This window comes from Lithobates pipiens, unplaced genomic scaffold (genome assembly GCF_037356315.1).
Source record: "Lithobates pipiens isolate NorthernLeopardFrog02 unplaced genomic scaffold, aLitPip1_a1.2 Scaffold_27, whole genome shotgun sequence".
Lineage (NCBI taxonomy): Eukaryota > Metazoa > Chordata > Amphibia > Anura > Ranidae > Lithobates > Lithobates pipiens.
The window spans coordinates 59,768,104-59,782,574 of record NW_027507788.1 but is presented as its reverse complement, the minus strand read 5'-3'; the positions used below and the strand labels follow the sequence as shown (position 1 = coordinate 59,782,574).

Here is a 14,471-nt window from a genome sequence, read left to right as displayed (position 1 = left end):
ATGTTGAGCCCCTCTACACAAACATTAAACATTAAACAAACTGATGCCTTAGAAGCGGTTAGACGCTCCCTATATAAACACACAAATTTGAAACATGCTCAGATAGCCATCTTAAGTCCTTAGACAGACATGGCATTTTTGGTCAAACAACTACTTCTGGTACGGGGTGATTTTTTTTTAACCAAATCAAAGGTGTAGCTATGGGGGCTAAGTATGCCCCCAATGCGGTCGATATCTTTCGGAATAAATGGGAACACAAGAACATTTTCGGGAAGGATTGGCCACAGCTGAGGGTATATCAGAGGTATATTGATGACCTGTTTTTCATATGCAAGGTATCTGTTAGATTCACGACACATATGAACAACAACCGATATGGTATCAAACTTACCAAATAGAGCCACGAGGAAAAACAATACCTTGACTACAAACATTCTGATCTCCAGAAGATCGGGATGGGGGTATTCAGTATAGAGAATAAATATGAGGCTACCTTTGTTACTGGTTTCAATTTAGATTACAAAAAGTTTGAGAAGTCGCTGATCAAGTTTTCGCCCATTTCACCCCGGAAACCTTAAGGCCAGAAAGAAAACAATAGATATGGCTTCTATAGATGTGGAAGGTGCATATCGTGTAAAACCACAGCAGATAAAAAAAGAAAAACAGAAATGTTTAACCACTTAACGACCAGCGCACGCCGATGTACGTCCTATTTTTGAAGAGGGATATCTTGGTAACGGCAGCAGCTGCTGCCACAACCGAGATATTCATCTCTTCAGGCGCCGGTCGTCTGTACGATAACGGTGGTCTCCGCGGCGGATTCGCCACGAGATCACCACTATCGGCGGCGGGAGAGGTGCCACCCCCCTCCCGCACCTTCCGCCGCTTACCGGAGCCGTCGGAAGCGATCGGGTCCTTTTCCTAGCTGGGTATGGAGACGAGTGAGGCTAAGATGGCCCCCACTCGTCTCTATACCATAGGAGGGCAGAAGCGACGTCAAAACGTCACTTCCGCCTATACCTCTTCAAGGTATATATTTTTTTAAATGTAATTTTTTCTTTTTGTCACGACGAGTTTGTGCACAGAGCGAGCGTATACGCGAGTAGCGCCCGCATATGAAAACGGTGGTCAAACCACACATGTGAGGTATCGCCGCGATCGGTAGAGCGAGAGCAATAATTCTAGCAATAGACCTTCTCTGTAACGCAAAAAATGCAACCTGTAGAATTTTTTAAATGTCGCTTATGGAGATTTTTAAGGCTAAAAGTTTGACGACATTCAACGAGCGGGCGCAATTTTGAAGCGTAACATGTTGGGTATCAATTTACTTGGGCTAATTTTACTGTTGCCTTTTTTTTTAATTCAAAAAAGTGAATTTTTTCCCAAAAAAGGTGCGCTTGTAAGACCGTTGCGCAAATACGGTGTGAAAAAAAGTATTTCAACGACCGCCATTTTATTCTCTAGGGTGTTAGAAAAAAAAACAATATAAAATGTTTGGGGGTTCTAAGTAATTTTCTAGCAAAAAAAATGTTTTAAACATGTAAACACCAAATCTGAAAAAGAGGCCTGGTCCTTAAATGGTTAAAGTAATTAATAGGAAAGAATATCAGATAGACAAATTCATATCCTGTAATACTAGGTATGTCATTTATCTTCTTGTATGCCCATGTGGTTTGATTTATGTGGGCAGAACCACTAGGTGTCTATATAAAAGAGGATAAACGAGCATGTCAATAATATTAAATACGGCTTCAGAAAGCAAAGTGTCTCTAATCACTATAGGCTACACCAACATCAGGACCCCGCTACGCTAAAATTGTATGGGATTCACAAGCTTTTGCCCCATTGGAGAGAAGGGGATATGAGAATGCAGGTTTCACAAAACCATATGGATTTTTTTTTAACTTGGCTGTCTCATGCCAGCTGGGTTAAATATAGAGATAGACCTTAAAGAGGAAGTAAACCCTGATGAGTTTACTTCCTCTTTCATTCCCTGCAAAGGCAAAGCATAATGGACTACTATGCATCACATAGTAGCCCATTATGTGTCACTTACCTGACACAGGAGCCAGCGAAGTTGCCGCTGTCCCCTGTAGTCCGCCGCATCCATCTTGTTGGTGGGGTCTTGCAGCTCCGCCGCTGTCATGCGGCGAAGCCGCGATGACGTCACTCCCGCGCATGCGCACGGGAGCCGACACGCGCGGCAGCTCCTAAACCATATAGGTTTAGGAGATATTGCTTGGACCTACAGGTAAGCCTTAATCTAGGCTTACCTGTAGGTCAAAGTGGTTTGTAAGGGTTTACAACCACTTTAACTGTATTATTACAGATTTTTAATGGTATCCTTATTTATTTAATACTTCTTTTTTTACATGACCATGCATGATCTTTGAGAGTTTTTATCTACATGTCTATTGAGTGTTTACTAATATCCATGTGGCTGGGCATGAGCAAATTTGTTCCTAAACAGCCATTTGTATATATGGATTGTGATATCACTCTTGTCGGCTAGAGGGTGAGGAGGGTACTCGCAATGCCTATATATAATGTAGCTTTTTTAGTATAGCCGATTTTATTTTGAAATGTTTAGATTTCAATTTTTGGTAACTATGTTAGTATTGGCACCTATTTTTCTCTTATGTTCCTATTTTATGAGGTTTTCTGCATAACTGAGTAGGAAATAACTCCTTAGGCTGTATTCAGCTTGGAGTGGTTTTGTCATTATTTTTGTAATTATGTATTACAAGTATTTCTGATGCACTTCTTTTACGTGATTGTATACACCCTAAGGGTAAGCAGAATCTGTCTTTTAATTGTTTTTTTGCTGAATCCAAAAACTTTTATTGTTTTTTTTTTGTCTATGGAAAGCATTGTTAAAGATCCTGACCAATCGCACCCATTTTTTGCTGCTATTTAGGCTCCGAGAAAATTGAGTCAGACCCACTTCCTGATGATACGCGCTCTAGCGTGAAATGCATAGAGGTGTTTGACACTTACAACCATAGGAGCCCTATACTATTGCTTGAACAGAGAGCTGAGATGCACCAAGCATATTGTGAGTTTCATACCGGCGTCTGACCAGTTTCTGCTTCCTTCTGAGCGGATTGTTTGTGATTTCATGTAAATGCTCTTTTTAAGCAATAAAACAAAAGTGGTATTACACTATATCCTGCCTTCTGTGGCTCTTTGTTGGTTAGCTATTTCACTCACGTACTTGAGGCAAGTTGATATATGCAGTGGATGCAAATTGATATATGCAGTGGAGAGATGTTATAAGGTGAAGACACCTACATTTGTATACTTGCAAAGTGGATTGGGATCCAGCTTCCTCCATATATGATTGCTTGATTGGAATGGGATGTACAAAGGAGTTACAGCCAGCATTGAATGAAGGTATCCTTCCCATTAGTCAAGCTTTGAGGTCACTGTGTGGCCAAGGTGATCTGGTGAGTGCATTTTGTTATCACTTCGGGTGAAGCACTGTAACCACTTCCCACCCGGCCAATGCACATATACGGCCGGGTGGGAGCCGTCTACTTCTGATAGGACGTTCAGGAACGTCCATCAGAAGGAGCGGGATCGCCCGCGCAGCGGCGCGATCCCGATGCCCCGTGTCACCCGGACACGGCGCATCTCAGATCGGCAGGAGGGCTCTCTGATTGGCCCTCCTGATCACATGACGGCCGTGTCCAATCACGGCCGTCATGTGATGTAAACAAACAGCCGGTTGCTAGGCAATCAGCTCCTCCTCTCCTCACACAGAAGTCATCGATGAGGAGAGGAGAGCAGATCGCTGCAGCCGGCTGATGATCAGTGAGTATGAGCTGTTTTTTATAGCTTTTTACTCACTGATCACCAGTCTAGTGTAATACACAACACACCACACAGTGTAAACACAGTCCCCACATATGTCCCCATAACACACATGTCCCCAAAACATACATGTCCCCAAATAATAAAAACACATGTCCCTAATAATAAAAACATGTCCCCCACATATGTCCCACTAAAATCACATGTTCCAATGATTATCTGCACACATATATACGTGATCACCTGCACACATATGTACATGATCATTTGCGTACATATGTCCGTGATCACACAAACCAATTATTATACACTTAAGGGAATTTTTTTTACCAAAAACATGTAGCAGAATACATTTTGGCTTAAATTTATAACAAAATTTGATTTTATTGGATTTCTTTTAAAATAGAAAAAAGAAAATATTGTTTTTTTTCCAAATTTCCGCTTTTTTGCGCTTATATCGCAAAAAATAAAAAACGGAGTCGTGAATAAATAAATACCACCAAAATAAAGCTCTATTTGTGCGAACAAAATGATAAAAATTTCATTTGGGTACAGTGTAGCATGACCGCGCAATTGTCACTGAAAGCGCTAGAGCAATGAAAGCTGAAAATTGGGCTGGGAAGGAAGGGGGCGAAAGTGCCCTGTATTGAAGTGGTTAAGCAAGTTCATTGAAGCACGTGTGTACTTTATTTTTCATGGTGTTGGAGCACACACAAGAAGATTTGTTCACATATGATTATTATGGATATTTCTGATGATTTATTTTATTGTGCATTTTATTAATCAGAAACGCAGTGTATATTATTAATTTGACATTTGATTTTTGTACGGATTATTTTGCGCCCTTTATACAGTGTGTGTATATATATATATTTATTTGCACTGTTAAGTACAAGAACAAAGGACCTCTAAAATAAATAAATCTATAGAAAGGAGTTTTGTGCAAGATCTAAGACTTGCCAATGGTGAACTTTAGCTGGCACTAAACATGAGACCAAAATACATTGTTGAAAATAAAACATCAATGTTTAATATAGCATAAAAGCAAAAATAGTAATGACAATCACTTAATACAAGATATATGACATGACATTCTGGCTCCCGTATATACCCTTCAGACTATAGATACAACTGTGATCAAGAGGAAGGAGTATTCTGTATATCGGGCCCGATATACAGACTATTCCTTCCTCTTGATCACAGTTGTATCTAGGGTCTAAAGGGTATATATAGGAGCCAGCTTGTCATGTCATATATCTTGTTTTTAGTGATTGTCATTACTTTTTTTTGCTTTTATGTTATATTAGAATTTTTAAGATTTTGTATTAATAAACATTGATGTTTTATTTTCAACAATGTTTTTTTGGTCTCATGTTTAGTGCTAGTAAAGTCCACTATTGGCAAGACTTAGATCTTGCACAAAATTCCTTTCTAAAGTAATGTTAAGTTCATCTTTGGAACATGTTACATCTTTCACCCATAACATGTTCCAGGTCCTGCCCCTTTTCCTTGCAACAGGGGTAGGAGATTCTTCTCACCCACTGTCACTTTTTATAGCATGGCAGTTCAAATTAAAAAAGACCAGATTTTCTTAGCTTCTTTAGCAAACAAGTAATTTTTGTTCATGAATTTTGATCAAAATTTATACTGCTACATTTCTTTGGTAAAAATAACCAAAATCAGTGTATATTAATTGGTCTGTGTGAAAGCTATAGAGTCTACAAGCTAGGGTACCAATCATTGAAAATTAATCACACCTGACATACTGCTGGCCTATCTAAATTCCTGTGGCCCTAACATGGGACCTACAAATATCCCCCAAATTACCCCTTTTTGTAAAGTAGACTATTCAAGGTATTAACCACTTGCCGACCACCGCACGACGATGTACGTTGACAGAATGGCACGGGCAGGCATATGGGCGTACATGTACGTCCCTGCCTTCCCGCGGGTGGGGGGGCCCGATCGGACCCCCCCGGTGCCAGCGGCGGTCGGTATCCATTCAGGAGCGATCCGGGATGAGGGGGCGGCCATTCATTCATGGCCACCCCCTCGCGATCGCTCCTGACGAATGGAAGTGAAGCATGACATCACTTCCTCTCCTGTAATGTAAACACAGGCAGAGGAAGTGATGTAATCTCTCCTCCGTGTCGGTATTTTTCGTTCCGGCACCGAGGAGAGAGGATCGGTGAGTTGCACCAACACGACACTACACAGTAGAACATGCCAGGCACACTTTCACCCCCCCTTCACCACCCGATCACCCCCCCAATCACCCCTGCCCCCCCAGTCACAGTGACACCAATTGCATTTTTTTATTTATTTTTTAATTGGTGTCATTTGTGACTGTAATAACTGTTAGGGCAGTTAGGGTTAGCCCCCTTTAGTTCTAAGGTACCCCCCTAACCCCCCCAATAAAGGTTTAACGGATTTGTGGCGTTCCCGCATCGCTCCAGTGTGAACCCAGCCTAATAAGCGATCGTTTTTCTGATCGCTGTATTAGTGTCACAGGTGACGCTAGTTAGGCAGGTAGGTATTTAGGTTTGCCGCAGCATTTTATAGCGCCAGGGACCCCCATATACTACCGCATAAAGCCCCCTGATTGCCCCCTAGTTAACCCTTTTACCAGTGATCACCATATAACTGTTACAGGTGACGCTGGTTGGTTAGTTATTTTTTTATAGTTTCAGGGCACCCGCCATTTATTACCTAATAAAGGTTTAACCCCCTGATCACCCGGCGGGTGATATAAGTTTGAGGGTCAGATAAGGTCTGCGTCGCCCCAGGCAGCGTCAGGTTAGTGCCAGTACCGCTAACACCCATGCACAAAGCATACACCTCCCTTAGTAATATAGTATCTGATCAGATCTATATTAGTGTCGCCAGCAGTTTAGGTTTCCCAAAACGCATTGTTAGCGGGATCAGCCCAGATACCTGCTAGCACCTGCGTTTAGCCCCTCCGCCAAGCCCAGACCAGCCCACCCAAGTGCAGTATCGATCGATCACTGTCACTTACAAAACACAACACACATAACTGCAGCGTTTGCAGATCGCTAACAGTTTTTCTTGTAGCGTTTTGATACAGTCGCTGACAGCCTAGGTGCTTTTTACCTGTGAGTCTCACTAATGTACCCCTAAATTTAGGGGTGTCTACTTTCCAAAATGGGGTCATTTGGGGGGGTTTGTGCCATCTTGGCATTTTATGGCCTTCAAAAACTGTAATAGGTAGTGAGGAGTGAAGTCAAAAATTTACGCCCTTAGAAAGCCTGAAGGCGGTGCTTGGTTTTCGGGGCCCCGTACGCGGCTAGGCTCCCAAAAAGTCCCACATATGTGGTATTCCTGTACTCAGGAGAAGCAGCAGAACTTATTTTGGGGTGTCATTTCACATATGCCCATAGCATGTGTGAGCAATATATCATTTAGTGACAACTTTGTGAAAAAAAAATAAAAATAAGTTTGTAATTTTGCCGCAACTTGTGCCAAATATAAAATATTCCATGGACTCAATATGCCTCTCAGCAAATAGCTTGGGGTGTCTACTTTCTAAAATGGGGTCATTTGTGGGGGTTTTGTGCCATCTTGGCATTTTATGGCCTTCAAAACTGTAATAGGTAGTGAGGAGTGAAGTCAAAAATTTACGCCCTTAGAAAGCCTGAAGGCGGTTCTTGGCTTTCGGGGCCCCGTACACGGCTAGGCTCCCAAAAAATCCCACACATGTGGTATCCCCGTACTCAGGAGAAGCAGCAAAATTTATTTTGGGGTGTCATTTCACATATGCCCATAGCATGTGTGAGCAATATATCATTTAGTGACAACTTTGTGAAAAAAAAAAAAAAAGTTTGTAATTTTCCCGCAACTTGTGGCAAAATATAAAATATTCCATGGACTCAACATGCCTCTCAGCAAATAGCTTGGGGTGTCTACTTTCTAAAATGGGGTCATTTGTGGGGGTTTTGTGCCATCTTGGCATTTTATGGCCTTCAAAACTGTAATAGGTAGTGAGGAGTGAAGTCAAAAATTTACGCCCTTAGAAAGCCTGAAGGCGGTGCTTGGTTTTCGGGGCCCCGTACGTGGCTAGGCTCCCAAAAAGTCGCACATATGTGGTATCCCCGTACTCAGGAGAAGCAGCAGAACTTATTTTGGGGTGTCATTTCACATATGCCCATAGCATGTGTGAGCAATATATCATTTAGTGACAACTTTGTGAAAAAAAAAAAAAAAAAAAAGTTTGTAATTTTCCCGCAACTTGTGCCAAATATAAAATATTCCATGGACTCAACATGCCTCTCAGCAAATAGCTTGGGGTGTCTACTTTCTAAAATGGGGTCATTTGTGGGGGTTTTGTGCCATCTTGGCATTTTATGGCCTTCAAAACTGTGATAGGTAGTGAGGAGAGAAATTACAAATGTATGCCCTTAGAAATCCTGAAGGCGGTGCTTGGCTTTCGGGGCCCCGTACGCGGCTAGGCTTCCAAAAAGTCGACCACATGTGGTATCCCCGTACTCAGGAGAAGCAGCAGAATGTATTTTGGGGTACAATTCCACATATAACCATGGCATGTGTGAGCAATATATCATTTAGTGACAACTTTGTGTAAAAAAAAAAAAAAATATTCAATGGGCTCAACATGCCTCTTATCAATTTCCTTAGGGTATCTACTTTCCAAAATGGGGTCATTTGGGGGGGTTTTGTACTGCCCTGCCATTTTAGCACCTCAAGAAATGAGATAGGCAGTCATAAACTAAAAGCTGCGTAAATTCCAGAAAACGTACCTTAGTTTGTAGATGTGACAACTTTTGCGCAAACCAATAAATATACAGTTATTGACTTTTTTTTTACCAAAGACATGTGGCTGAATACATTTTGGCCTAAATGTATGACTAAAATTGAGTTTATTGGATTTTTCTAATAACAAAAAGTAGAAAATATCATTTTTTTTCAAAATTTGCGGTCTTTTTACGTTTATATCGCAAAAAAAAAAATCGCAGAGTCAGTCAAATACCTTTAAAAGAAAGCTCTATTTGTGGGAAAAAAAGGACGCAAATTTTGTTTGGGTACAACATTGCATGACCGCGCAATTACCAGTTAAAGCAGCGCAGTGCCAAATTGTAAAAAGACCTCTGGTCATTGACCAGCAAAATGGTCCGGTCTGAAAGTGGTTAAGTAAGGGGCATGGCGAGTTTTTTGAAGTTGCAATTTTTTCCCACAATTCTTTTCAAAATTAATTAAATTAAATATTTGTTTCACAAAAAGTTATTTCTCAGAAACGGCATGAACATACTTGCAAATACGCTCCAAAACATACAAAGCCTTGAAAAAGTATTTCTGTCCCTTGATATTTTTCACATTTTGTCATGTTACAACCAAAAACATAAATGTATTTTATTGTAATTTTAAGTGATAGACAAAGTGGCACATAATTGTGAAGTGGAAGGTAAATAATAAATGGTTTTCAAAATCAAATGGAAAGAGTATGGCACAACTGCAAACCTACCAAGACATGGCCGTCTACCTAAACTGACAGACCGGGTAAGGGGAGCATTAATCAGAGAAGCAGCCAAGAGGCCCATGGTAACTCTGGAGGAGCTGCAGAGATTCACAGGTAGGAGAATCTGTTCACAGGATAACAATTATTTGTGCACTCCACAAATCTGGCCTTTATGGAAGAGTGGCAAGAAGATATGAAGATCACAGCCATCTCAGGACTGCACCGCACGTCGGAACCTGTTCTGAGTGGCGTATAGCTACATCCACTCAGAACAGAACAGCCGTTTATGTACAGTGGCTGGGTGGCAAGTGGTTAAAGAGGCCCCATCATGGGAAAACAAAAAACAAGAGACTGTTGCAGGTATAAAGTACAGGCATCTAGCATATAACTGCAGAAGCCTCTAAAACTTTGCTGTTAATTCCAGGTGCCAGGCGATTCTAACAAGCCTGAGAGTGCAGAAGCTAGCTTGTCCCTTCCTGCCTTCATGAGATTCATAGCTCTAGTGATGCTTCCCATACTGTGAAGGGTCAATAAGTAATAAACCCCTGTATTTATGTTCCACAAAATGGAATGTTTGTGGCGGTTTGGGAGGAGGGGAAGAAAGGAAAAATTAATTGCCTCCTCGCCCAAATCCTAAAAACACCATCTACTATAAAAAATTACCCTATAGTAGAAACTTAGGGCCCTTTTACACGGCTTTTTAATCCAGTCCGCTTGTCAGTTTTTCAGGCGGACGTGATTGGAGCCTCCATTCACCCCTATGGGGCAGTAAATGTCAGCGGTGACATGTCCGCTGACACCTGCTGCTATCCGATCCCGTATGCCAAATCCAGATGTATGGTGACCCTATTTTCCATCTGTCTGGCGGATCGGATTAAAAAATGGACAGGTGGTCTGTTTTCATTCGATCTCCAAGGAGAACAGGACTCTGAGGGGTCGTCTCAACACAGTAAGCAGAGATGGACTGCTCATCTGCCTGCTCAGTGGGGATCACAGATCGATCAAATGGATACACCCGTGTAAAAGGAGCCTTAAGTCGATCACACAAAGCTCGTATTTCGTCAGATTCCTGTCACACCACCCAGCTTGATAAAACTTGATTGGAAAATCAGAAAAGCCAGGTGGAAAATTGGCATTTGATTCAATCAAATGCAGTTACAGTTCAGATATTCAAGCAGTGGCAGATGCTTGTGTACATCAGCCAGCACGGGAGATTACTATATGCATGCTGTTTAGCAGGTGATGCACTGGACAATCAAGACCAGAGAAGTATAATTGAGGATGTGACAGTGGTTGTTTTCATTTTGGTGATTGTATTTGGCAACGCTTTGGAAAATCACTGTCCTTTGCCAATAAATATCTGCTCTTCCAAATAAAAAAGACTTACCCGAAGATTCGCTTTCATTTGTTTGAGTCCAGCTAGCCTAGCGTCCCATCTTTGTTTAAGCTGAAGCCATTCCTTATGAGGTGGAGCAACTCTAAGGGATGATAGACAAATTGCACAGAAGTATAAATGCACAAATTTTAGAAAACTTTGAAACCGCAATAAAGCATGCAATTAAAAAGTGAGATAAAGACTGCTAAACTCGCCAACACAATGCATAATCTCCATAATACCTGGACCCGTGGGTTGCATGCTTTTTGCTATCTGGCTTGACCGCTGCCTATTTGACTTATGAGATGTACCTCCTTTCGTTAGCCATCAAGAGAGTGCCTTCACAGCTTAGTGTGCTTCTTCATACCTCTTACCCCAAACCTCTCTTTCCTACCTCCTTCCCCTCATTTTCTCTACTTTCACAGATATGAGAGAGCCTCTGGTTTGTATAATGTTCTCTTATCTTGCAATTTTTTTTGTTTATGTTAGATGTATGCTTTTGTTATATTTTTGTAACCATGTAGCACTTTGAGATCCTTTGATGAAAAGTGTGTTATAAATAAAATGTATTAATATTATTATCTGACTATTATGAACATCTAGTCTAGAAGACAGCTGCTTTATTACACTGGCTTGTAATGCCACATATGTACACAATGGATTTATTAAAGGCAAATAGACTGTGCAGAGCTTAGTAAATGTGTTAAAGTTCTGCCGATTTCCATCATCCAATCACATGCAAGCAAAATTTTTGTTTTTTTTTATTTTATTTTCCTCGCACCTGATTGGGTATTCTTTACAAAGTGAAACTTTACCACATTTATATTTGCTAAGGAAAATGATTGCAACAGCAATTGCACTTGCACAATTGACAGTATTTTCCTTTAGTAAATCCACCCCATTATGTCTTCTTGCTGGATTTGTACTTGCTGTTCTTAATACAATTTAAAAAAATATTGAACGAAAAAAATTGTGCTAAGAATAAAGTTTAACATTAATAAGATAAGTTAAAGCTAATTTCTATTAAAAAATGCAAGCTTTCAGAACACAAATATTTGTTCTGTAAGCACCGATGCTTGCTGTAGCAGACACTGGGGGATATTTACCAAAACTGGTGCACAACAAATCTGGTGCTGCTAATAACCAATCAGCTTCAAACTTCAGCTTGTTCAATTAACCACATACTAGCTCATTATGAAATACTTACCTTAGAACAAAGCACCCACAGCAGCAACAACACACAGCTGAGATGGCTGACATCTTCCCCGGAGTTAGCGGGGGCCGGCTGTCACTGTGAGTGGCTGGAGCTGTGATGATGTCACTCCCACACATGCAAGCGGGAGCCGCCGTTCATGGCACAGGGTTCCTTCAGAGCGCATTTGCCAGCGATGGCACTGGCTGTATGTAATGTAAACATCTCCTAAACTGTACACGTTTAGGAGACATTTACACTACCTATAGATAAGCCTGATTATAGACTTACCTATAGGTAAATGTCTGCAGAGGAAGTTTACTTCCTCTTTAACCACTTGCTTACTGGGCACTTAAACCCCCTTCCTGCCCAGACCAATTTTAAGCTTTCAGAGCTGTCACTCTTTCAATGACAATTGCACAGTCATGCTACAGTTTACCTAAATTCCTTTTTTATAAAAAAAAAATCACACAGATAGAGCTTTCTTTTGGTGGTATTTAATTGCTGCTAGGTTTTTTATTTTTTGCTAAATAAAAACAAAAAAAAAATTTTTATAAAATTTTTAATCAGGTAATTTTTCTCCTTCACCGATGTGCTCTGAGGCTGCACTGATGGGCACTGATAAGGCAGCACTAATGGGCACTGATAAGGCGGCACTAATGGGCACCGGTAGGTGACACTGATAGGCAGCACTGATTATTAGACAGTGATGGGAATTGATTGGCAGCACTGGTGGGCATTGATGGGTTGCACTGGTAGGTGGCACAGTGGGTACTGGCAGGTGACATTGGTGGGTACACTTTGTGGCTTTGTGAGTGAAGGACCGATGTCCCTCTGACAGAAGCCGCGGATCCTGTGAAAAAACAATTGAAGCTCAATTGTGCAAACTCCGCGCCATGTAACAAAATTCTAATAATAAAATAAAAAGCTGCACCCTATATGTGTGAGGTGAAAAGAAACACACCCTCCTCAATAGTGAAAATAATAATAGTTTAGGAGCGCTCTTAATTAATTACAGTAATAATATAAATTGTCTCTAAAAAACCTCAATGATCAAAACTAATAAACAATAAATGTGACATCAATAATAAGTTTCCACTCATGATCAAGTGACCATAGAAAATCTCTTCACAACTCAATTATAGTTCAATCACACAAAGTCCCATAAGTGTGTCACTCCAGCTTCTTTGATGAATAATCCCAAGTCCACCAAGTGCAGGAAATTGTGTAAACTGTGATAAAAAAGCAAATCCAAAGAACTTGCATATACCTCCACCGAGGAACAACAACATCCACTTGTGAGATGCAAATACAATCTGCTTACCAGATTTGTTTGACCACTTTAATGAAAAAGTAAGTCAGACAACGCCTTTATTGTTTATTAATTTGGATCATTGAGGTTTTTTAGAGAAAATTTATATTATTACTGTAATTAAGAGCGCCCCTAAACTATTATTTTCAGAAGCCACTAATCGGCTTCTTTTCCCCTCACGCTGACAGTGTGAGCGAAAAAAAAATACCTATTACCGAGCTTCTGTTTAGATCACGTGATCACCAGTCATTGGCTGACAGCTGATCACATGGTAAGGGGTCGGGATCGACCCCTTACTCAGATCTGTGATCAGCCGAGTCTCAGACTCAGTGATCACAGAGCGCCCTACGTGTGGACCCACAGGGTCCAGGGACGCCCTCAGGGCAATTAAGGCCTGCGCTGCAGCTGCCTTTAGGCTATAGCGCAGGTGCCAAGTAGTTAAAGTGGTAGTATGGTCAATTTTTTAACTTTTACCTACAGGAAAGCCTATAATAAGGCTTACCTGTAGGTAAAAATAATATCTCCTAAACCTGTACGGTTTAGGAGATATTCCCCTCGGTATGCGCCGCTGACTGCAACGGCGCATGCGCACAAGGGGGTTCTCTCCGTGAAAATCCGGCAGCGCTCGTGCGGCCGGACTGAAATCTCCCGCGCGCATGCGCGGGAGTGACGATATCGCGGCTCCGGCCACTCACAGCGCCGGAGCCGCGATACCCGGAAGAGACGCCGAGGGAGCATGTCGGCTCCCTCGGCGTGGATCGGGCCAGATGTCGGGGCCTCGTTCTAAGGTAAGTATTTCATAATGAGCTAGTATGCGGTGCATACTAGCTCATTATGCATTTTGCTTTGCAGGTTTAAAAAAAAAAAAAAAAAAAATTGCGGGTTTACTACCGCTTTAAGGACCAAGTCTATTTCAGACATTTGTTGTTTACAAGTTAAAATCTGTATTTTTTTTTTTATAGAAAATTACTTAGAACCCCCAAACATTATTATATATTTTAGCAGAGACCCTACAGAATAAAATGGTCTTCCAAAAACAATTTTTTTAGAACTGTTACCTGTTTAGAGTTACAGAGGAGATCTAGTGTTAGAATTATTATTATATTATTACTTCACAAGTGTGGTTTGAACACTGTTTACATATGTGGGCATAACTTGTGTATGCATTCGCTTCTGCGTGCAAGCTTGAAGGGACAAGGCGGTTTAAATGTATTTATTTTTTTTCTTATTTATTTTACTTTTTATTTTTGCTGTCCCTTTAAAAAAAAAAAAAAGATTTTGATCATAGTTA

The 14,471-nt window shown here is 41.0% G+C and overlaps 1 protein-coding gene across 1 annotated transcript in view; it reads right to left on the bottom strand.

Annotated features, from left to right (window-relative positions):
- The window catches only part of RNF214 (ring finger protein 214), a 155,795-nt gene that overhangs the window by 67,479 nt on the left and 73,845 nt on the right, over positions 1-14,471 (bottom strand). Inside the window, exon 9 of the mRNA XM_077456988.1 lies at positions 10,689-10,779. Within this exon, the coding sequence (XP_077313114.1) occupies positions 10,689-10,779 (91 nt within the window). The remainder of the gene's footprint in view (positions 1-10,688; positions 10,780-14,471) is intronic.